The following is a 25,216-nucleotide window of genomic DNA, read 5'->3' as shown; positions in this document are numbered from 1 at the left end:
TAAAAATAGAGAGAAGAGTAATTGGTATTTCTGCAATGATCAAAAACTAGATTTGCAAGTAGAATGTAATACAAAAAAAGGCAAACAAACCTCTCCTTCTGTTGAGGGTTCAATGTCAGAATATCGGGAATCACAAATTATATCATCGACATTCTTCATGGGGCCAGTGGAAATGCCTGGAAATGAGCTCTCACAGTCATAAGCGAAGTATCTGTACACGCCCCAGGTTTTCCCAAAGTCCGACGATCGTTCTATCAGCATCGCGGCTGGGCGGAATGTCTAAAGGCAGGGTGGGAAAGACTCATTTGATGTTTTTCTGTTGTTTTTTTTTAATCTCAAATGAAAATAACACTTAACTGTGTGCCACACCATGAATGCTTGTGGCTGGTATTGCAGACAATAGCTGGACTTCAAGTACTTCAAGCTGTTCCACGGAACCTCTTCTTGCAAGGAAAGTGTCTATCCTCTAAATTTTGCACTTTCTCCCACCCTATCAAAGACTAGTAAGCTGTTTCTCTTTAGAAGCTGATTATAAACAGGCCTTAATAGCCAACAAGTTTTGATACATTTAGTCACCAGGCCCATAAGATGACTGGTTAGTATGAGTGCTCATTCTTTCCACCTTTCATTTAATTATTCAACAGCTGTGTAATGACTACTGCTCAGTACCACACACCGGTCTATATGCTGTAGACAGTCCAATGAGGTACCAATATAGATATAAATCATTTACAACACAATACATCAAACACCACAGTAGAGTCACATGTGGTGTGCTTCGGGAAAACATGAGGAAGGAATTACTAACTCAGGAATCTGGGGAATCCACTCCTTAGCTGTACACCCAAAAGAACTGAAAACAGGGACTTGGACCGGTGTGTGTACATGAACGTTCATAGCAGCATTATTCACAACAGCCAAAAAGTAGAAACAACTCAAATGTCCACCAACAAATGAATAAATAAAAACAATATACATACAATGGAATATTGTTCGGCCATTAAAAGGACTGAAATTCTGATATTTCCTACAGCACAAATGAGCCTTGAAAACATTATAGTAAGTGAAGTTAGCCAGGCACAAAAGAACAAATATTTTACTTACATGAAATGTCTTAAATAGGCAAGTACACAGAAATAGGTTAGAGGTTTCCAGGGGTTGTAGGGAGGGGTCAATAAGGAGTTACTGCTTAATGGGTAGAGTTTCTATTTGGGGTGATGAAAAATTCTGGAAATAGATAGTGGTGATAGTTACACAAGGTTGTGACTATACCTAATGCTACTGAACTGTACACTTCAAAGGGGTGAAGAGGGCAGAGTAGGAAGGAATTTGTTTGCCATGCTAAGGGGTTTCCTTTATCTTTATGCAATGAAAGGGCAACAGATTTAACTGGACAAAATGAACTGGTCAGATTGCACTTCAGAAAAATAACTCTGTGGCAGTGATACTGGACACGGAAAAAAAATGAGACAAGGAAACCAAGAGACAGAAAAAAGATGAAGGTCTTAACTCAAGCCTTACAGTCTGAATACAGATAAAGGGATGGGATTGACTACTGAAAAAGTAGTGAAAGTAAAATATACTGAATTGCACTTGGGGCTCAATTAGGTTTCAGTGCAAAGGGAGGGAGAGGAAAGAAACGCAGGCACCTGAGCTTGGGTAGCTGTGGGGACTGTGCTGCTAATAACAAAGACACAGAAGAGCTGTGAAGGCATTTCGTTTTGGACGAATGACGTGTGAGGCATCCACATGACGACGCCCACTGGACAATTGAAAACAGTGGTCTGCAAGGATGGAGCGTGAAACATGGATTTGGGAACACTGTATACATACAATATTTGAAACCTCCACATAAATAACTTCTCCCCACAAAGCAATGGGCAAGCCCTGGCCGGTGTGGCTCAGTTGGTTGAGTGCCATCCCGTGCACCAAAAGGTCACTGGTTGAATTCCTGGTCAGGGCACATGCCTGGTTGTAGGCTCGATGCCTGGGGCGGGGGGTGGGGGGGCCAAGATAAATGAAGGGGGCAGCCAGTTCATGTTTCTCATATCGATGTTTCTCTCTCTCCCTCTAAAAACAAAACAACAACAACAACAAAAATGGGCAAGATAAAAGAGAGCCAGTCAGTGCTCCAGGAAAATCCATCAGCAAAGGGCTAGACAAGGAAGGAGAGTGGTGCCCTGAACTTTAATTATATTATTTCATTTAACCTTCTGTTATGGACTGAATTGTGTGGTCCCAAAATTCTTATGTTGAAGACCTAACCCCCAGGATCTCAGGCTGTGACTGTACTTGGAGGTACGGTCTTTAAAGGCATAAGTAACGTGAAATGAGGCCATTACAGTGGGCCCTCATCCACCACGACTGGTGTTCTTTCTAAGAAGAAACTAGGCTACAGACATGTATAGAGGGAAGACCATGTGCAGACACAAGGAGAAGACAGCCGTCTGTAAGTCAAGGAAAGAAAAGGCCACAGAAGAAAGCAACTCTGCCGACACCTTGACCTGGGACTATTGTCTAAGATAGCGGTTGCCAATCTTTCGGACCTCACGGACCACAGTGGTCCACAGACCAGCGGTTGGCGACCTCTGGTCTAAGCCACCCAGTGTGTGGTGCTTTGGATGGCAGCCCTAGGGAACTCCTTTGGCCTCACGACACATTTGTCTTACGGATGAGGAAACTGAGGCTCAGAGATATCAACTGACTTGCTAGCTATCGGCAGAGCTTAGATTCAAATCCAAGCTGAATGAAGACCAAACCTATCTTTCTGCCTCCGTAGCTAACGGCATAATAGAAGACTGAAAATGGGTGTCAGAGAAGAAGGAACGAGAAGATAGAAATCCTGGAAACTGAGGCAGGACAGAGGTTTAGGGGGGTGTGGTGAACAAGGTCAACCGGAAACAAGAGGTGAATTAGAATGAGCATTGAAAGCAGGCAAAGGCTTCAACACTGATGTAAGCGCATTCTGGGACGTGAAGTCAGATTCCAATGGAGGAAGATCAAGAAAGTGAAGCGGACCTTGCAGACAGACACTTCTGAATTAAAACCAATGCCCAACAGAAATCTGGGCGACAACTAAAGGCACATTCCCAGACCTCCTCTTGCCTCTCTTAATCCTGATGGTCTTTTCCATGGATAAGAGGAGACAAGTGTCCGATAACGAAGGTCACATTTTGACAGTTTTTGATTTATTCAACTACTAGTTGTTCAAGTCCTTTTTTTTTTTTTATTTTAACCTATTCAGGAATATTAAAAAAATGATACTTTATTAGAATTTTAAAGTAAGGGGGGAAACCCCAATGGCTAACTGAACCAGGGCACACTCCCCATGAGAACAGCTTCTGGGTGGTGATGTGTGGGGACAGACCAGCCTGATGTCTGTGTCATAAGGGAGCAGAAAGGAAAAGCCTCACAGCCAGTCCTGGCGAGGCTTCCTTCTCCCTCCCTTCTGGAAATTTCTGAGTCCCAAAGGGCCACCGACGGATTATCCAATTTCCTGTGGAGTTAAGAAGCTGCTGGAAACGAGAACAACACATTTTACCTACAGAACGGAAGCCTTTCCACGCTCTCTGCTTAGTCACCAACCTCTTCAGGCCTCACACTGCTGCACAGCTGCCTCTGAATTTATACTAAATAAAAGAGCTGTGCGTTTGAAAACATCTGGCTATAGGCAAAAACACACCGAGTATATGCTAAATAAATTTTGCTAGCAATCCGCTTAGCAACCGGCCATCTCCATGGCAAACACGATTAAGAGTGACGTGTATTCTCCATCCTCACCCGCTTCCTGTCCTCACCATTGTTAACAGTGTCACTACCCTCTAGTTACTCAGCTTCGACATCTAAGTAAGCTTTGATTCAGCCCTTTCCTTACCTTTCCTTCCACTGCTCAGCTCATCTTTCTCCAAGTCATGGTTTGAGTGAACTTTGATTCTAGGGGGTCCAACCGACTTTCTTAGAAAACGGGCTCCACCTCTGGGCGATGATTCTCAGAGGCAGGAGTAGCAGGGGCAACGGGATATGTGTGATCAGGAAAGCTTCCCATAATGCTTCCCAAGACCTCTGGGCTGCAGGACCTCTGGGCTGCAGGAGGCGGCTCCCTCCTACCTGAGGGTCACAGACAGCCTGTGTGTGGACACCAGCCATCTCGTCAGTCAGCCCTTCCTCGACACTGACCTCAACAAGAAGCCCCCAAGATTGTCCCAGGCTCTCCTTCGCCATTTCCGCTTGACTCCCTCCCTGAAACACAGGTCTCAATTCCTTGTCAATTGTTCCCTATTTCCTATGAAGTTCACATTCCTCAGCAAGGAGTCAAGGTCCTTCTGTCATCTTATTTCCCTTCCTCCCCTCACGGCCCACAGCAAATCGACACTGTACGTGCTGAACAAGCTTTGCCAGGAGAGTCCCACCAGCAGGGCCTTGTTCTCAGGCTGTTTCCTCTGCCCAGAAGGGCTTTGCTTCCACCTCCTCCCACTGAAATCCTGCTCATTCCCCCTGGCCCAGGTCCAGGGCAGCCCTAGTCCTCTCCCCATGAGGCTTTCTCTCCTATCCCAGGCTCAAGTTACTCTCCCACGCCTCCATGCTAATGTACATGATCTGAACTTCTGCTATGGCAGCTGGCATATTCTGTCTTGTATTAGAAGTTATTTGTAAGTATGTTTCTTCCCTAGAAGCCTGGAAGCTCTGGGTAGGCAGTAACTCCTCTATCTTTATAAAGCCCTGGCCAGGATGGCTCAGTTGGCTGGGCATCAGCCCGTGCACTGAAAGGGTGCCAGTTCGATTCCTGGTCAGGGCACATGCCCGGGTTTCAGATCTCCATCTACAGTAGATGTTGTGTAGGAGGCAGTTGCTCGATGTTTCACTCTCATGTCAGTGTTTCTCTCTCTTTCTCCCTCTCTCTTCCTCTCTCTCTCTAAAAATCAATTAAAAAAATTTTTTTTTTTTTTTTTCAAAATCCCATGAAGCCTGGACCAGTTTCTCACAAACACAAGATGGCTGGTTTCATTTACTTATTCACTTATCAGTAAATTAGAGCAATTATGTGCCAAGCATTAGCATATATGCAAATGATCACATTTCCACTATGGGCCCGGGTAGCAAGATTACCCCATAACCAGAACAGAGGGGTATGTCACACAACCTCCTAACACAGGTGTTGTTACTGTTCCACTTTACCAAGGGGGAAGCCAAAGCTCTGGCCACACATGCCAGGAAGGGGCAGAATGGGGATTCACACCCAAGTTTGTCCAATGCCACATAGATGTTGCTGTTTACACATGAGCTAGAACCAAAAGGATGAGTTCTCTCTCATAATGTCTGACAACTTGTACCCATTCTTCACATCTCAGTTATTAAATCACCACCTTCTCCATTTGACGTTCTGCACTGTGGTGCAGAATTTCATCCTTGGCCCACTGGGTTCACTTGAATGAGTTTCAACTACAGAATACGTGCCCCAAGGACTTTTAGATAACAAAAAAAATCTCAGAGCTACCCATGTATGTAAACAGAAGCCTCTTCCAAAGTAAAAGATAGGACCATAAACATTAATAAAGATAACTGAGTATATTCAGGTGTCACATAACATGAAGGCAATACCCTCATGCGTAGCTGAGTGTTCATTTCAACTGCCAGGTTGAATGTGCGATCAATGAAGGGACGAGGAGTAAGTGAAGAAGGTGTTTAGTGGAAGCCCTCCCCACCCTCGCGGTATCAGGTGTCACAGTGTGAACGGTCAGCAGTAACAGCAGCGAATGAGCAGCCCAGTACCTCCCGGTCACATTCTGACCTCCTCGCCCACCCCTGCCCCCGCCTCCCCGGCTTCAGTAGAGGACACAAGCGAGACTTTCATGGCCACCTGCCCACATGGTCAATCTACCCTGGCACCTTCTCCGAACCCGAGAGGGGGTAGATAAGGCCCCCGACTCCCACTGAAAACTGTTCACAGGTGATTTTAATCGGAGAAGTAATAAGTAAATTATGGGTTTTGTGTGAACCAACATGTACTCTAAGCCATGTGAAGTCTGTCATTTCCAGGCAGCTGCTGAGGAGGAAACAAAGGGACTTTGTACAGAGGCATTCCCTGGTCCCGGAGTCATTTTACATCTCGAAAAGAAAAAGAATGAGAAAATCCGCGCTTAAGAAGGCCTGCACATTTCGTGAGGAACTGTGCACTGTTCCCACAAATTCTGCAAAACCTTGGAAAGGAAAGATAATACACTTCCTTTCCAGTTACCAAAGTCAGCACTAAATCATCAACACAAGCGATCAGGGAGTTACTCTCCAGATGTTTTATTGCGGTTGGGAGAGTCAGAGCTGCCTCTCTCTCCCCGGGGAAAGAAAAAGATACCAACTTAAAAGTTTACGGCGGGAGCACCTTAGAATAGTGGCTTTCTCTACTTATTGCTGTGTAGAGTATTTAAGCATAATTATTCATGCCCGTGTTTAAAAACCTGCTCAACTATCCCAATTTATAGCAACAATCATATTTAAGTGCCCATTTAGGTCAATTCGCAACAGGCATCTGTTTTGAAAGTGGGAGTATACGGTGCTTTCACGTGTCATTTGTGAGAAAGTTATGGATTCCTTACCTTGAAGGTCATTATGAGATGAGTAAAATGGAATTCTGCTTCCAAATCCAGTTGGATGGTTACATTTTCCACACCTATAGATATTTTTAAATAAAAAGGAAAGAGCAAGGTAAACAGGCACATCTGTGAACAATTGAGACCATTAAGTTATTTTTTTTAAATACAATTTATTGATTTTTTACAGAGAGGAAGGGAGAGGGATAGAGAGTCAGAAACATCGATGAAAGAGAAACATCGATCAGCTGCCTCCTGCACACCCTCCTACTGGGGATGTGCCCACAACCAAGGTACATGCCCTTGACTGGAATCGAACCTGGGACCCTTCAGTCCACAGGCTGACGCTCTATCCACTGAGCCAAACCAGCCAGGGTCCATTAAGTTATCTTTATGCTTCTCACAGAAAGCCTCTTTGCCTTCTACCTTAACCTGAAGGTGCAGACAAGACGAAAATACGCCTCTGCCCCGCCCGGCTGGCGTGGCTCAGTGGTTGAGCATCAACCTATGAACCAGGAGGAGGTCACGGTTCGATTCCCGGTCAGGGCACATGCCCGAGTTGTGGGCTCGATCCCCAGTAGGTGGCATGCAGGAGGCAGCCGATCAGTGATTCTCTCTCATCATTGATATTTCTACCTCTCTCTCCCTCTCCCTTCCTCTCTGAAATGAATAAAAAATTTTTTCTTTTAAAAAAAATTCAGGTGGTAAAGCCCAAGTCCAAGGATCCTCGTCTCCCACACACCCTTCTGGAGCTCAGCATGTGGAATCTGTTCCGGGGAATAAGGCATCTGGCAGAGTGCCTCCTGCTGCATCAAGGACATCTTTTCTTAGGAAACATCTCCCCAGCCCTCTAAGCCAAGAGGCTCTCCAAGGGGAAGGAGAGGGGCGCTTCCTGTGCACAGCAGGGACTGGGCTTGCAGTCTAAAGTGCAAGGGCACAACCCGCCTTCAGAAGAAACACAAATGCTCCCTTTTCTCTACGTAGCAGCAAGGAAAAGAAATGAGTCTACCACATATGTTAGTCATACTCCCACTTAGAAAAGCCCGGCCCTGATGGAGAAGGCTTTGGATGCGTTTCCACGGCTGGAAAACAATGCCAAAGACACAAAGGGTCCGTCCAGTAAACAAACGAGCCCAGACAAATACTAACATCGCCCCTTTCCAGGGGAGAGCCTGCACAAACACATGAGCCTTTGCACCAGGCCCCGAGGGTCCATCAGAGCGGCTTTCACACACTGAAAAACCACTGGAATTCCAGAGATGGAAAAGGCCTGCCACCCCAGCCCTAGGACCCTGCCTGTTTGGGAAAGGAGACCTTTCCAGCTTTCCTACACTTCAGAGAGCTTTGGGGGGTCCACCTTCCAGAGCAAAAGAAGCCTTAAGTGCAAGAAGACAGGAATGTGTCAGAATGAATCATGGCACTGGTGTATTTTCAGGAAACCAGCAGGACGTTTGAAATAAACTCTCATGCTGAAACTCTACCATGTCAACTGGGGGGAGGGGAAAGTGCTCACTGGGATGGATATGCGTTAGTTGGGAGGTTAAAGAAAAACATGATAGTTATACTAACTTTATCTAAATTCTTAAAAAGAACATTATAAACCTGTTCTGGACATTTCCTTTCAGATGAAATGTTAGCCAAGTAACTACATGTCTCCCCTCTCCCAGGCTTTTAAAAACTCGCAATATTTGTTCAAAGTGAAGAGATAACGAAATAACATAAATACCAACAGGGCTGGTGCCATTTCTGCAACATAAGACCATGTGCTGCAATGTGTGGCCTAAAAGCACATTCCATTTTAGATTTATAACCGAATAAAGCACTACAGCTGTTTTGTTTTGTTTTTTTAATATGGGAAGAAAAATCCATGGAGAAAAGAAACAAGGTCATCTTCCACAGCGTATCTGCTTTCTGTCAGACCTGGGAATGGATCACCTTGGAGGGCAAGTTAAAAGTAGCTGTATAGGCCGAGCCTGATTCTATGCCTGAGAACTGATCATTTAATGCCTTCATGTAAAGCTCATTTTGGACAGAAAACAGATAAAAATCACATTTACAAAGAAAGTCCTTAATTGTCAACTATCAGACAACAGAGAGATGACAGGGCACAGGAACAACAGTCTGGCTTTCTAAAGACCACGTTCCATCAGTCTCGTGTCATCTAACCTTGTGTCAGAGCGACAGAGGAATCTAATTGAGAAACATCTCCTCTGTGGCATTTGGCCTCTCTTGCCACACAAATTAAAAACTAGAAATTTTTAAACTCCTGATGTTACCAAGAAAAACCCCTCCTCTAGAACTACAGCACCTGTTCTGGGCATTTCCTGTCAGATGGAATGTTAGCAAAGGAGACCTTTGCTGACCTTGATGAACTATTTTACTGTCTATTACCTAAAATGGGAACGGTCCCCATTCTAAAGCTCAGGCATCCTTCCTCTGTCTCTCCATTTCACTGGAAGAACGAGAGCAGTCAGGAAATGCTCAGAGTCTACTCATGAGCTTGTGCTATTCCAGAAGTCCTTTGTGATTCAGGAACAGATTTCCAGAAACTTCTTTCACCCTGATCTATCAACCAAGACATCCTCCCATCAGAATTAACGAGGCTCTGACTGATGCATGCTCTCTGCGGACCAGTCTATCTCAATCAAGCTGGTAACCAATGGCGTCCTAAGGCCAACCAGTGAATAGCCAACCCTCCTCCGAAACCAACAATCTTCTAGAATGCATGTGGGATTTTATAGTGGATAATGAAGAAGTCTACTAAGAGTTCTTCTTTACAGAATGATGAATGACTGCCAGCATCCACAAACTTCTCAGGTGTAGGGCATGTGATAATGAGATCTAGTAGTGTCCATGCTTTCTATGGCCAGGCTCAGGTTCATTTCTGAAAGCCCTTTCTCATATTTTTAAAAAATATATATTTTATTGATTTTTTACAGAGAGGAAGGGAAAGGGATAGAGAGTTAGAAACATCGATCAGCTGCCTCCTGAACACTCCCTACTGGGGATGTGCCCGCAACCAAGGTACATGGCCCTTGACCTGAATCGAACCTGGGACCCTTCAGTCCGCAGGCCGACGCTCTATCGGCTGAGCCAAACCGGTTAGGGCTCTCATAATTTTTTTTTTTAAATCTAATGAATTACGAACATCATAACTCTACCTCTATTCCCCAAAGTTCACATTCAAGCTTGAAACAAATGCAAAACTAATTTTGGCTTAATTCCACAGCAATAATAACAGTATATTTGATGAATTTATTAAACCAAAATCCAAAAGGCAAAGAAGGGACAAAGGATTGAAAGGGACACACTCACTGGGGAAACTGACTTGGGTATATTCATGTCGACCAAGTCTTTGAAAAACCACACCCAATGCTTATTCATAGCACTATTAAGTTTTCTTTCGATAGAAGGAAGGTGGTGATAGTGGTGGGGGCTTGGGATTGATCAAAATGAAAGATGCTACATTTTTGTGGAAGAAGAAGGGCCTGCGATAGTACAGGGCCTTCCCACGCCCTCCTCAGCACCTGCACACACGCCCCAAAGGCCCCCTCAGAATGAGGACTGTGAATTTCTTTGGTCTAGCATGAAAGACTACTTTCTGGTAGGAAGTGCATGAGAAGTTGCTTCGGGCAGTACATCTGTCAAAGGCCGTGCTCACAGGACAGAGGAACCATCGTCATTATAAACACCCAGGAGTCTGTAAACCCCTTTCAACCACATTCCACGGACTTGTTCCCACACCAGCCACATACCATTTTCAGATTGCCACCAAATCTTAAGGCGGTTTGGAGCAAATGTAGTGACCACATTTTCAATGAGATGACTGTCAGGATTGAGGGTCTCATGATAAGGATCTTGAGAATTGCAAATGAAGCATTTTTTGTCCTCCTGAAAGCAAAGTGAGTTTCATGAGTCTAGGAAACAATCTCTCTCTCTCTCTCTCTCTCTCTCTCTCTCTCTCTGACACAATAAAAATCAAGCCCACAATACAAAAATCAAACCTGCTCGCTTCCAGAAAAATGAATGTGCCACAATTACTTAAATGACATATCACATGCCTTTCACTTTAATTTACTGAGTATGAAATTCTCCTGAAAATGTCCTCCTCTCTTGCAAATTCAAGGTCAAAAGTAAAAGAAAGCATTGTTCCCACCAGCTATTAATGTAATTAAAATGAAATTTCTAGGCTTAAGGCTTAATCTCAGTAAATAGCTAGAGGGGCTTAGTCTTCAAGGAAAATGCAGAAGAGGTCTCAGAGAATTTTTGCTAACATAAAGCAAACAGAAAATGAAAGGGGGGAAAAACACACAATTTGGCCCTTATTTCCTAAAACCTACATCAGGCAGAAACCAAGTATTAGGCAGAGGTATTGAAGAAGCTTTAGGAACTACAGAATAAGATTTCTTAGCTTCTACTCTGCCCAAGCTGTGAACCAGTAGCGGTGGCCTGCAGACTACCAACTTCTCAGGATATCTGGGGAGGGGGGACCAGGCTGCCCTACTGTGTTGGGAGGACTATAAATTGTGACCAACTCAAAGAACACCAAAGTGGACCTGGACTGGAATTGAGGCATACTTTAGGTTTTAGAGTAGCTTTCAACTGCTCTCTTCTCACTTTCCTTCTCCCTAAAATGGGGGCCACAGCCACTCTGGCATTGGGTCAGGAAAGTTCAAAAATCCCCTCTTTGTCCTCCAGCACCGCAAATCATCAAGAGCCAAACTTAATCGTTCCCTTCTCCACATGGGGCTCTGCTCTCTACCTAAGTTTTCTGAAATGCAAATTAACCTTAAGTCTGGAAATGATGCCGAGACTGAAATCTATAGAGACCCACACACACATCTTACAAATAACATTTAAGCAAGGGTGATGTTCCTATGAGGACAATATCAACGGACTGTACTTTTACAATTTATCTCCTTCCTCCCAAAAGGATTTAGAGCCTGGCAAGATGCACTAATGAACTAACTTACGGAGAGCAGAAGTGAGGAATGCAATAAGACCCTGAACAAAACACATAAGCTTCCTGACTCATGTAAGTTGACGCCCACTAGATGCCTGAGAAAAGTGCACACCCAGGCTCTTTCTTTGGGCTCTGATATGTGGAGAGCGCGCCACCATTTCTTGGGTAGTCATGTGAACCAGAGTCCAGCGCTACTTGCTTTCCACACAAATGGTCCAATTCTCCTTCTGGTCAAAGCTGGTCTCAGAATCGGGGGATTCACGTACAGGATGTCCAGGCCTCTGAGATAAATGTTGGCATAAGATTCTAGGTAAAATTGATATGCCAATAATAGAAAAAGTAACATTTGCCTTCATTAACTTGTAGTCAAGGACACGAATACTGAAGAACAATTACCAGAACTTACAAAAAGGTTAATTATAGCCTCCCTTTTAATCAGGAGGAAGCAGTCTAGACATCTCTGCACAAACCTGGAAGCAGAGTGGAATCCACTTTACCACATTCCTTTGGTTTAATTTATCAGGTCTCCAGAATGGGCTCTCCTCTGCTGTGGAAAGGCGGCTCCAGCCTAAGGAATCTAAGGTGTAAGGCATGCCACCCTCTGTCCTGCTCCTGGAGGGCCGGTGTACAGGTGGGTGGAGCGACCAAAATTAGAGCAATTGACTTGGAACTGGCCCCACCTGTGAGACTCACTTTCTGCTTGCTCCAGAGACCAAAGCTATCAGTCTCCTTTTTAAAAATCGAGGAAAGGGATTCTCATTCTGGACAGTTTACACTTTGTCTCCTTTTAAAAATTGGTTTTGATTTTGTAAAAATGTGACTTCTGACATCTAAAATCTGGTTCTACTTTTAGAAACAGAAAACACCCCGAAATTTCATGTAGGTCCTCACGGTACCATGGCAACCAGCGCATTTTGAAAAAGAAAGCATCTGAACCTGATAGCTAATAAAGGTAGGTGGGAGAACAGCGCCAAATGAGGCGAGGAAAACAGGGCCGATGACTGAAGAGACCTTACAAGGTGTCTGTCAAGTGCTGGACTATCCTTCACACAAGTGCAAGGTTTGAAAAATAGAAAATCCCAAATCACTACTCATTATTTAAAAAAAGCAGAAAGAAAAGAAGAGGGTAAACCACTTTTTATGCACATTTTCCAAAGGGGAAAGATTAAACCACTCACTCACTCCTGGAACCCCTGGGTTTAGGGCGCGGGGCAGGGGCCAGGTCTGTCTGCAGCTCTGCCTTTCTATCATGCCTGTGCCCGCAGCGGTGGCGGCAGGAAATGTTTGGCGGATGCAACTGTGCAAACTGAGATGGGGCTGAAGGCTGAGCTACCAGCCGAATCCGGGCCTCCCGGGCTGGCCGGGCTTCCTATCTGGACCGCTGGCAGGATGTGGAGTCCCCAGGCCAGCCCCTTTGGTCTGGACTGGAGGCGGCTCTCCGCCCTCACCTGGAGGTGGCTAACGATGCAGTAAGGCTCGGGCGTGTGCAGCCCGCACGTCGAGGTCACCGAAAGCCGCTGTGCCCTGCCGATGAGAAGGTCGCCGGTGGCTGGGTAGCAACTGCCCTCCGCGCAGCCGTAGCTAAACTCCGGTTCTTGAGCGCGCACTCGGATTCCGAACACGGCTGCGGAAGGGGCAGATGAGGGGGCGGAGAGATAGGGTGGGGGATTTCGGAGTAGGCAGCGAGCCCGAGCAAAAGGAACAAGCAGGGGCAGAGATAGAGTAGGTTTAGATGAAAGCAGAATGCACAGAAAAGACACAATGGAGAGGTGAGCGTGGGGAAGGCGGAGTCGCATAAAACACACACGGTCCCAGGTTTGTCCAGCGGCCAAGGGCATCGCGCCCACCCTGACCTGCCCCGGGCACAAAAGATAGATGTGCAAACCCACCACTTCGATGTGACTGGACTTAGGCACAGAGAAGGGGGCATCTGCGCTGGAGTGTGTGTGAACCCGCGTGCACGTGGCAGTCCGTGCATCCTCGCAGTGAGTGCGAGTGTGCGCGCGCGGAAATCTGTGATCGTGGGGTCACAGAAGAGTGTGTGCCTGTGTGTGCGTGCATGCGCAAAGACCCCTGGTTTGAGGGGCGAGGTGACAGGCTCGCGGGGGACCCCGCTGTCCCCCAGCAAGGGGCGAGCGGACAATCCCTGAGGCTTTGGAGCGGCTTCAACGCTTCGCCATTCCAGGGAAGCTCCGCTTCCAGCTGTTCCTGGCGCCATCCGGGGGCAGACAGCGCCGGTAATGAAAGCCACATGGCCCCAATCTGTTCCCAGGATGAAGCCTGCGCTCAGCTGGGGCACTTTCCTGGGAAATGGGTTCCCGGGGAGCCCTCCGCTGCTGGCCCTGCCACCCCGGGGAGCCTGCACCGCGGTGGAGAGCCCCAGCAGGGACGCGCAGAAGGTGTAAAGTCCCGCGCAGCGGCCACGGGACCTGCAGCCCGGGACCCCGAGCCCAGGGGATGCGGGTCGGCGATGATCCTCGTGCGCCGTCTTCAGCCGCCGCCGAGGGCGCTGGCATTTAACCCTGGGCTAGGGGTTGATTTCCACTCCAGCCCCTCCCGATCCCCCAGGCGCCCTGGGAGCTGGGTCAAACGGCCATGGGGTGTTCGTCGCCCACCTCCAAGCCCACCCCTTCCCCCACCGTTTCCTCGGAATTACCTAAGACACCGAAAGCGAGCACCTGGAGCAGCCCCATGTCCAGTCCCTTGAGCCGAGGGGACCCGGCGGAGGAGCGATCACCGAGCCGCCTGCCCTGTCTTCCGTGGTCCTTTATGGAGAGGTGGAGTGGGGGGAAAGGCAAACGTTCAGACAGAGGAGAGGGGCCCTTCCATTTCCTGCCTCTCCCACGGAAGCGGGGGGCGGGGGGTAGCGGGTGGGGAGGGGGAAATCGCGCAGCCACTTTGTTCAGCTCACCCGGCGGTGCGAGCGCTCTCCCGGCGGCCGGCAGCCTCAGCCAAAGAAGGGAATTAGAAAGTTTAGCGTCGGGAGGAACCGAGGGAGGCGCCTGTGCTCATGCGCAATTTGCGACCCGCGGAGGGGGCGGGCAGCGGGAGGCCACTGCTGGGCCAGGAGGGGGTGCGGTCCCACCCTTCGGGGCGCTTTTGTTTTAAAGGACGCGCCTGCGGTCGCTGCAGGATTTGGGCCCGTCCAGTGCCCTGTGAGGGGCGACGGGACTGCCGCCGGGGGTGCGCCCCGGGGGTGCGCAGGGGGTGCGCCGCGCGCGGGCTGGTCCCGGCGGTGGGTGTTCAGGTCGCCAGGCTGGGGGGGAGGGGAGGTGGTCGGGACCTCCCGCGCACTTGTGCAATTTACATTTGTAAGGAGTGAGTCACTAAAGGTGCCCAAGGCTACTAACTCTGGCACTGAGCTTTGGGGAAAGGCGGGTTAAACCTTTGGAAAGGGTCAACTTGTCAGGCTAATTCCTGAGAAAGAAGAGAACCGTCTGGTGTTGGTGTCACTGAGCTGGGGCCAGGCGGGATATCTGTCTTCGTACGAGGGAAGGAAACTGCCCTTCACGACGCTGCCTTTGCGCACACATTTACCCAGGACCTGCCCAGGTGGCCACCCATCTGGTTCGGTTTTTTTTAAAATGTACTCCTTACCTATATCTAGACGATGGCTCTCAGATTTCTCCAAGGACACTTTTGTTAAGCGACGCCTTTATCCATCTCACCTTGACACGGATGATTCAGCCACGGAGCTGGAGGTCTCTCAGGAGACGCACTTCCCCACAGTTTTAACTAAAGCATCACGTGGGCCATGATGAGGTGGGAGAGGGCCTTTAATGAAGGCTCTCAAATGACACCACGTGTGACCGGTCTGTTTAAACAGGGGTAAATGGAAGCTCACTCATCGCCTGGGGGTTGGAGAGGGAAGAGAGGTACCTTTTCCCTGAATTAGCCCAATTCTGCTGCCTTCATGGATGGAGTCAAGGCTTAAGGTTTCTTGACCCCCCCCCCCCCCCCCCCCCCCCCCCCCCGCGCCCCCTGCCCTGGGCAAAAGTGCTTGGAATGAGTTGTTAGTCCAGTTAGTTCCTAACTGTTAGGAGATTTTGCTTGTTTTCTAATTAATCACCCCAGGAAGGTTTATGTGGCCAGCTGGTCAGTTTTTAACTTAGCTGTAATGAAATAGGGCCCAGGAAAGTTTAATCATTAGACCATACAGTAAGCTACTTTATGAGTTTATAAACATGCTTTCCACCAAGGGAGGCAGGAGCCTCAGGTCTCGGCGATGCATTAATTATTCACCAAATCAGCACTTGCCCTGCTGCAGCCTCTGACTTGCTCAGGATCCTAGGTGCTGGCTGGGCAGCCCCAAGAGCGCCTAGAAAGCAGGTGCTGTTGTGGGGGTTCTAAGGTTGCAATGCCGGGTCTTCAGAGCTTCATGAAAAGAAAAATATTAAAGGGCAAAACTTTCCCCCCTGTCCAGGTTTTCATCCATACAGATTGCAAGCATGGCTCTGCCTCCTTCCCCAGACTGGCCTCGCTCAGCTCTCACAGCAGCTGAGCCCTCCTGGCTACATGGCAGTTATTCCTGGCCCTGGTCAGTGTCCTCTCCAAAGGGTCAAGAGTTCCTCACCTTCAACACTCGGCTAAAGCCCCTCTGACCTCACTCAGTAGTAAACAACACTGCTAAGAAAATGAGATGTGTTGGTTTTCGTTGTTGTTTTTGCATGTATATGTGCAGAGGGGAGTATGTATGACATTCACCTTCTGCCCACTCCATCTATGAATTTGTCCATCTTTACCCCCACCTTTATCTTTTGGGCTTCTGTCCTGGACGTGTGTGCCCTCATCTCACCGAAGAATAGTGTCCTCACACACAAACCTGTCTTTATCCTACATACCTTCTACTCTCCTCCTTTCCTCCCTATGCCTTCAGAGCCAGGTTCTTGGAAGAATCATCTGCACTTACTGTTGTCTCTGCTTTTTCCTTCTTCCTATTCGAATGCCTTCCAGCTCACCAGTGGTTTCAGTAGTTGTCAAATGCAATAGGCATTATCCTCTTGGATCCCTTTAGGGCGAATGTTTTACGGGGTCACTCCCTCCTTCCCGAGAGTCCTTTTTCCTTGGCTTCCAGGACACAATTCCCACAGGACTCTGACTCCTCCTCTTCCATTTCTCTTTCCCTTCTCTCTGATCCCTCAAACTTTGCTGCTCCCCGGGGTTCTCTCTCCAGCTTCTTTTCCCTCTGCACACTTGCATCCACTTCCAGGGTCTGCACCCCCTTGGCCTTGGTCCTCCCCCCATCTGTAGCTCTAGCTTGTACCTTGCTTGGAATTTACATTCAATTTCTAACAGCCTACTGAATACCCCTACTTTGAGGACCCATAGGACATGTGTTATAAAATGGAACTCATCTCTTCATTCACCCCTCATGAAACAGAATGTGTTCATCTGTTTCCAATTTCAATTATTGGCACTGCGATCCACTGCTTAGCTCAAGACAGGAACCTGGAAACAGGACTGGCTATAGGATTTGTAGGGCACAGTGCAAAATGAAATTGAGTATAGGGGACCCATTGTTCAAAAATTAATGATTTCGCTATGGCGTCAGTAGAACCCTGGGAGACTGCACAGATCACATGCCTTTTGAAGCCAGCCCAGCTTGGGAATCATGCCCGACATTTCCCTCTCCTTCACCTCGTTCCACCCATCCCCAGGCCCAGTCATTTCTGCTGTATTAGCAACTAATCGCCATGCCCTCATTGCTCCAGCCTCATTGCCTTCGTTTAGTCTCTCCTCATGTCCCAAAGGCCACAGGAGTTCCCTCGCTGGTGTTCCTACTTCCAAACTCTTCCCTTCTCCAGTCTAACCCTCCATAACATCGCCAGAAGGATTTTTTCAGAGGCACAACTTTTGATCAGGTCACTCCCTTGTTCAAAAGCTGTCAATGACTTCCCTCTGCCCCTGTGAGCTTCCTGAAGTTCCCTATTCATGACATACTCTTCATACCTTCATTTCTTTCCCTCTGCGGAACGAACCCTCCTTGACCTCATCAACATAGTAAACTACAAGGCACCTTTGAAGCCTCCACTTAAACACAACCCTCCTCCCTCTTTCTACCAGCACATTGCAAAAGCCTGTTGTAGCATGAATGACATAATGCGGTAACTATTTTTTTTATGTCCTTATCTCCCCCCATAGACAGTGAGGCAAGGACAAGTACTGTGAAACATTCATTTGTGCATAAACATTGCCTGATGTGACATGGGGCACACTGTAGGTACTCAATAAGTGTTTCTTGAATGAAAGTAAAGAGTAGTTTCCATGTTTTAAAAAACTTTCTTAAATGTTCACTTTCTACCTTGCATGAATTTCTAGTCCAGGGGAAAAAGAAAACAGATTTGAGTTCATGTTAGGAATACTCTCAAATTTCACTCATGAACAAAGTCCTCTTTTTTTTTTATTATATTTCATTCGACTTCCTATGCTTTCTGAAGGTGTTACACATTTAGGGGGAATGAATCACTTTTGTTAGTAAAGTCCATCCAGGCTTTTACTTCTGCTGACACGACCCTCTGCTCCCCACTTGTACTTACCTGGCACTACCTGGAGTCTTTCCTGGGGAGTTCTGTAGAATTTTGAATGGCAGATGGGATTGCAAATTGTTGGCTGTTTGTGGCAAAGACTGTGACAGTTATCTCCCTGAGGCATTTATTATTTTGTTTGGAGAAGAAAAAAAAAGAACTACTTTCAAGGTCACCTTTCACACAGTCTTAGAATGCCATTCATGCATCTCATCTTAAATGATGATTGACAGTGAAACAAGGATGTGACAGTATAGACTTTGAACTTTAGGTCCTAAAACCTGGCTGTTTATTTAATATAATTCTCATGAAAAAAGACTAGGTTTTTTCTATTTTGAAATAGATTTAAGTGTACTTTGTGAGTTCAGAATTTATCTAGAAAAGTGTAGAATTGATCTAGAAAAGTACATTCAATGACCAGTATAATTCAAGACAAATGTTACACAGCACTTTCTACATACCTCTTTTAGAATATGTAGGACAATAACTTGTAGTTTTGTGTTAATGTTCTTGCCCCCAGGAGCTCTTTGAGGGCAAGGATTGTATTTTATTGGAATTTGTATTTCCATCAGGTGGCAAAGTTTCTGGTGTACTATATACACTCAATATCTACTTGTTGAACCAATAAAACTGAATAACCCTTCCTTATAACCATTAGGGGGAACATAAGGGTCTTTACTGTCACTCTCTATAGTATGGACTCCATCAGGGACTGAATTAGGCAGGGAGTCATGGCATTTTCAGCCTTGGACCATGCAATAGATACCACTTGCAATTAACATCCCTTCATCTAGTAACAGCACCTAGATTTTTTTTTTAAATATATTTTTATTGATTTCAGGGAGGAAGGGAGAGGGAGAGGGAGAGAGAAACATCAAAGATGAGAGAGAATCATTGATTGGCCGCCTCCTGCACACCCCCTACTGGCGATCGAGCCCACAACCCAGGCATATGCCCTTGATCAGAATTGAACTCGGGACCCTTCAGTTCACAGGCTGACGCTCTATCCATTGAGCCAAGACGGCTAGGGCAGTACCTAGATTTTTTTGAGGGGACTCATCCTTTCACATTGTCAACCCACATAATTCAGATGGGGCTAATCCCTCCATGGGCTCCAGGCTAATCAATGCATTTCCATCTCCTTTTTCCCAGCAATTGGTTCAGGGATGGGTATGCAACTCAGTTGTTTCAGTTAGGTGACTTCTGGGACTTTTATGGGAATTACTGGGATTTTCATGAGCGGGAATAAAACCTTTCTTTCCTCCTAGACTTGGAGTTATATGGATGTCAGCCTGAAGCTGGGGGTGACTGCTTGAGACGGGGGGTCAGCACAGAGGAAAACAGAACTGAGGAGAGCCAGAGGGCAGATCCTGAAGGACCACCTTGGAGTATCTTGATCCAGCTATGCCTGAAACAAGCATACATTCCCTTAATTTGTCTGGATGTGTAGCATGAGGAAGTTATAAATCTTTGTTGTTCTTGCCTGTGATTTGGGAGGGATTTTTGTTTGTTTGAAACTGCAATATAATCTAGTTTATTCGGACTGATTCAGGCAGGTCTTTATCAGCACTGTCTTAAAAAATGGTCATCTGTCTATTCTTAAACATCTCAAAGACATATCACTGTATTGTAGTGTTTTAAGATAGTCACCAAAATAGGTGTTAGAAGGTCTCAACCATGATCTTTCCAGGCCTTTTGCAAGATTGCATACCTATTGCATTTCACCTTCCCAAAAGATGGCAAGATGGTACTTAGATTCAAAGGTGGCAAGATGGTACTGTTGATTCAAGATAGTACTATGGATGGTACTATAAATAGAATGACTCTTTCTACCCATCTATGCCCAAGAATTCCAAACCATTTTTAAAAATTTTTCTGATCTATGTTTAATACTCAAAGTGGGACGAGTTTTTTCAATTCACTATTTATACTTGATGAATTTTTGTATTTGGTTGCTAACCTGGCACTTCAAAAATGAATAGGAAAGAGATTAATGTTTGAAGTAAGACAAGAAAGTTTTAAGAAAGCTCTTTAAACATTTTATCATACTCATAGCAGGATTAACTTAAATGTAGTCAATTAAACACCTTAGGATTTGAATACTAGTCATGAACCAAAGTTTCATTTTTCTGGTATATCTTTACCTTCCTTTATGAGTGCCTTACCTAAAGAAGGAAGAGCATAAGAATTTTAAAAAGTACAAATACTTTTCAGTTCACAGATAATAAAATTTAAGGCCTTTAAAAATAAGAGTTTTTGTTTGTTTCTCTGGTCAGTTGTTGTCACCTATAATAGTTATATTCACAAACTTTAAAAATTTGTATAATTAGAAGTTTAAGAAATTATTACAGTTTACTATAGAAATATTTAAAAAGTTCTTTTTTTTTTTTAATCTAAGCTAAATGTTTGGACAAAATACATCAGCATCGAAAATTTGAGGTGTGTTAAGACTGCTTTTTCTTTTAAAATGTTTATTGAAAATTACCAATGTCAAATTGAGTAGGCAGCTACACTCAGTGGTTGATAGTTAAGTTTTAGGAAAACTTTTCTTAATTAAGCTCAGTTCATCTCTTATTATTTTGAAAGTTTTATTTTGGCTGATGGTGTTACTTTCCTCAGCTTTGTACGGATGCTGAAATCCAGTAATAGCCAGAGGAGGAAAAAGAACTTCCTGTATTCCAATATTTTAAATTTTAAAAATCGTTCTTTACTCTGCTTTTTTATCCAGATTCTGTCTTTCTCCATTTGAAAGTTCAAGTTCAGTCCTTGACACAGCTCCACATGAGTTTCTAGCACATAGTAGGTCCTTTGGGTATATGGATATATTTATTGAATAAAAAAGTATTCCTTACTCAACCTATATTTTGAACCTAGGCAATATCTTTGTACCAGAGGCTTGAAGTGATAGTCTTATCTACTCTCTTGCTGCAAACCATAGTTCTGGCTTGTTAATTATTACCTAGGGTGATCCAGAAAACTGGCTTTAATTAGCAAGCTAAGCACCCACTACTATTTATGGCTTGTACTGAGAGTGGATCCTAATTCTCAATCCAGTATTTTTACCATGGGAGAATGGGTTCTTTGATCAGAAGTGATGGAAATGCTGGTAAAAGCCATCTCCTCTCAAATATCAGTAGTTCTGCCTCATCTACCCCAACCATGATGCCCTTGGCCTTCTAAATCTAGAACAGTGGTTCTCAACCTTGGCTGCACATTAGAATCACCTGGAATCTTTTTAAAATCCTGATTTCTGGGCCAGGACCGGTTTGGCTCAGTGGATAGAGCATCGGCCTGTGGACTGAAAGGTCCCAGGTTCGATTCTGGTCAAGGGTATGTACCTTGGTTGTGGGCACATCCCCAGTGGGAGGTGTGCAAGAGGCAACTAATGGATGTTTCTTTCTCATCGATGTTTCTAACTCTCTATTCCTCTCCCTTCCTCTCTGTAAAAAATCAATAAAATATATATATTTTTTTAAAAATCCTGATTTCTGGGCCTCATCCTCCGAAATTGTTTCTTTGTTACTAATGTTTTGGCCCCACCCCATAACAAAGAAACAGAATTTCCGGAGGATGAGGCCCAGAAATCAGGATTTTAAAAAGATTCCAGGTGATTCTAATGTGCAGCCAAAGTTGAGAACCACTGCTCTAAAAGCATAAGACTGCTCTACTGAAGGAGATAATTTCTTTGACCACAGCAGCTGCACTTGCTGCTGCCAAGGTTGCTAATCAGGTTTATGAACGCCAGCCCACCCAGAGCCGGTGCAGTGTTATCACGCCAGAAACAAGTCAGCACTGGGTTCACTCCAGGATTACGTGCTGTTTTACATATTGCCAGACAATATGTTTGCCAGACAGAGATTCTGTAGGATGTGTTTGCTCTTTTCAAGATGGCTAATGAAATGCTGCTATTAACCTCTGCGATTAAATGATTTCTTGGTGACCCTGTTTAGAAATCATGGAATATGGAGCTGACAATTCAGCCATCTATTCGGATATCCCAAGTGGTGGTAATCACCATTCTCTGGTTGACCTTTGACCTTGGGAACTCCACCTATCTACCCAATGAGTACCTTAAGCTTTAGCAGCAGCATCTCTCTCTCCTTCTTTAACGTTTCTTGGGCATTTACTATGTGCTGAGCACTACTGTGGTCAAATGGTTTATACCCGACATTTAGAGAAGGCCAGGGTTATCTTAAATGTATATACTACTGTTAAAGTTCAACAGAGTTAAAGTCTAGGACAGCGGTTCTCAACCTTCCTAATGCCGCGGCCCTTTAATACAGTTCCTCATGTTGTGGTGACCCCCAATGTCATTGTTACAAATTAAACATAATTAAAGCATAGTGATTACTCACAAAAACAATATGTAATTATATATGTGTTTTCCGATGGTCTTAGGCAACCCCTGTGAAAGGGTTGTTCGACCCCCAAAGGGGTCGCGACCCACAGGTTGAGAACCACTGGTTTAGGATAAAGGAAGAACATTATAATTTTCTGTTTCTATATAAACATAAATGTATAAATACATGAATAACAATGATAAAGTTTTAGGAGGAGGCATGGAAGTGGATAATAGAGTGGGTACTTTAAGGGAAAGTACAGGAATTTTGTTTGGGATGGGGGTTAAAGGGGACTCTTGCCTTATCTGTAATGTTTAAACTTTGTTTAAATAAGGAGAATGTATTTGTCTACAACTGGTGTAACTAAAAATAAAAATTCCAACCAAAAGTCATTTTGAAGTATAAATATTTGTTATTCTCTCTCTCTCTCACACACACAAATTAATAAAATCATTTAAAAATTGTAGGTGTATGCCCTAACCGGTTTGGCTCAGTGGATAGAGTGTCGGCCTGCAGACTGAAAGGTCCCAGGTTCGATTCCGGTCAAGGGCATGTACCTTGGTTGCAGGCACATCCCCAGTAGGAGGTGTGCAGGAGGCAGCTGATCGATGTTTCTCTCTCATCGATGTTTCTAACTCTCTATCCCTCTCCCTTCCTCTCTGTAAAATATATTTAAAAAAATTGTAGTTGTGCAATGAATATTAATATATTTTTCAAATGTGCTAAGTTGTAAGTACCTTGAGAGCATCCTAATTTCCCTAGCACCGAACACAGAGCCCATCAGATATTTGCTGAATGCATTCTTTTAGCAAATGCCGGGAACTATGCTCATTGTGCTCTCTGGAGAGAAAACACTCACAGGTACTTCTTTAGCCGGAATGAGCCATCCCCAATACACACCAGTACTCTAAAAAAGCAGATAGCATGTTTAATTTATCTCATGGGAAATATAAAAAGGGTTTTCTGTGATTTAGATACACGAGATACTGATATATACAGTGTTAACCAACTTGCCAGGGACTGCTTGGTACTGTAATATGCATGAGGATTACCAAGAAGTAAACTGCACTTTCACAATCATGTGAGAAGCTGCAAGGTGGTAATGATATAATGGTCAGTAAATGGCCCCCAAGCCTTGTGACGTCAAACGGAATGAGGTTCATGAAGGCAGGAGCCTAAGTGATCACTGGGAAGGTACAATTGTGCCTTTCTAAAGAGCAATCTGAAATGTATTAGTTTACAATAGATATAACTTTAACCCTGGAAAAACATGCCAAATAATGCCTATAAAGATGTTTACACTACTGTTCATAACAAGAGGAAAACTGGAAATAACTTCAGTAATCATCAATAGGGGATTAGGTAAGTAAATAAGCTAGACCCCTGTAATGGAATACTAAACAGTTGTCTAAAAAGATAAGGCCTATTTCTATGGTATAATGGGGGAAAGTGGGCTCCAATTATAAAAAATATATATGTTATATATACAGTATATTTTAAAAATATGTCTTTATTGATTTTAGAGAGATAAGGAAGAGGGAGAGAAACATCAATCAGCTGCCTCCTGCATGCCCCCTACTGGGGACTGAGCCCACAACCTATGAATCTATGACTTGACTGTTAAAAAGTACACAATTTATATGAACATGAAGAAAACACTACATTTCTATTAAAAAACCCTGTATGTTCTGATTAAAATGTTTGATATAAATTGTGGGAAACTTGCTTTGTCTAACACCTCACTCAGTTGGCAGGCTGAGTCCGAGGCAGGGTGGGAGAGCAGTAGAAGCCTTCTAGAAGGAGTGGCCAGTCTTTAGCTGTAATGAGTGCAGCTGAAGGTCAGGTGTAGGTTCAAGTGATGCCCCCGCAGAGAAGCTAAGTGCTGAGCAGGTGGTTAGAAAGGTTCTGCTTCGGCTGCTTTATGTTGGAGGGAGAGGGGGGAAGCTCCTCCTTCCATCCTATCGCAGGAGCTGGAAGAAACAGGCCTGACGGCAGGCAGCTTGGTGCTAACGACCTTAAAGCTTATAGTGGAAAAAGCCTGTGAGGACTCTTTGACCAAAGTTTTTAGATTCTTCACTTGTCTGAAGCACCAGAATCAGGGCCGGGAAAGAATTTTTGTTTAGAAGCATAAAGTAAATGAAAAAAAAAAAGTTCTATTCAAGCTTGGTTTTGGCGAGGCAGGAGCATAGGGTGTGAGGGAGGAAGAGTGGGTGTGCATGTGCCCAGGTTTGTATGCAGGAGGGTTTAATTAAGCTAATTTGTTTAATGGCTAAGGATTACTGCGAAGCCTACACATTATAGTTGCATTTATATAAATTTTGCATACATCTTAAGTGCATATAAACACATGCCTTTATACACATAAAATGTTTTCAAATGTGTCCTTTAATGTTGTAGGCTTAGCCACTTAATGCAATTGCTTGTTCCTAGACAACGCCTACTTGGATGAGAAGGAAAGGCTTCCCTTCAGGGTGGCTGGGTGAGCTCTGCCTGGAAGTATAGCTGCTGCCCATCTGTGAGGCCTCAGCCTCCATGTGGGAGTGGCTCACCCCAATGCAGGGCTGCCTGACTTGGAAAGTATCAAGTCTTGTAAACAAACACACATGGCAGGGAAAAGCGAGAGTGACCAAGGACAAAGGGGAGAGGCTAGATCTGAGGGAAAAGGAAAGAGGGAGCCCAAGAGAATGAAGAGTTGTGTGAGAACAACTCCCTGCTTTGGGGGAGTTGTTAGTGGGGAGGAGTTTGCAGCAAGAGGAGAGGATTTTCAGCAGCTGCTATAGAGCATGGTAGTTACTGAGAGTGGGA

The 25,216-nt window shown here is 45.1% G+C and overlaps 1 protein-coding gene across 6 annotated transcripts in view; it reads right to left on the bottom strand.

Annotated features, from left to right (window-relative positions):
- The window catches only part of LAMB1 (laminin subunit beta 1), a 74,511-nt gene extending 59,273 nt beyond the window's left edge, over positions 1 to 15,238 (bottom strand). For 3 of the 6 annotated variants that reach the window (XM_036327507.1, XM_036327504.1, XM_036327508.1), the window contains exons 1-6: positions 14,459 to 14,586; positions 14,204 to 14,312; positions 12,996 to 13,171; positions 10,340 to 10,475; positions 6,591 to 6,664; positions 91 to 279 (exon numbers count right to left, since the gene is read on the bottom strand). In XM_036327507.1, coding sequence (XP_036183400.1) covers positions 91 to 279; positions 6,591 to 6,664; positions 10,340 to 10,475; positions 12,996 to 13,171; positions 14,204 to 14,240 — 612 coding nt within the window. In that variant the 5' untranslated portion in view covers positions 14,241 to 14,312; positions 14,459 to 14,586. Of the gene's footprint in view, positions 1 to 90; positions 280 to 6,590; positions 6,665 to 10,339; positions 10,476 to 12,995; positions 13,172 to 14,203; positions 14,313 to 14,458; positions 14,588 to 15,144 lie in introns of those variants that run through there. The other 3 variants (XM_036327505.1, XM_036327509.1, XM_036327506.1) reach the window with 3 other exon arrangements.
- Positions 15,239 to 25,216: the final 9,978 nt, after the last annotated feature.

This window comes from Myotis myotis, unplaced genomic scaffold (genome assembly GCF_014108235.1).
Source record: "Myotis myotis isolate mMyoMyo1 unplaced genomic scaffold, mMyoMyo1.p scaffold_m19_p_11, whole genome shotgun sequence".
Taxonomy (NCBI): Eukaryota; Metazoa; Chordata; class Mammalia; order Chiroptera; family Vespertilionidae; genus Myotis; species Myotis myotis.
This window is presented reverse-complemented; position numbering and strand designations above follow the sequence as displayed.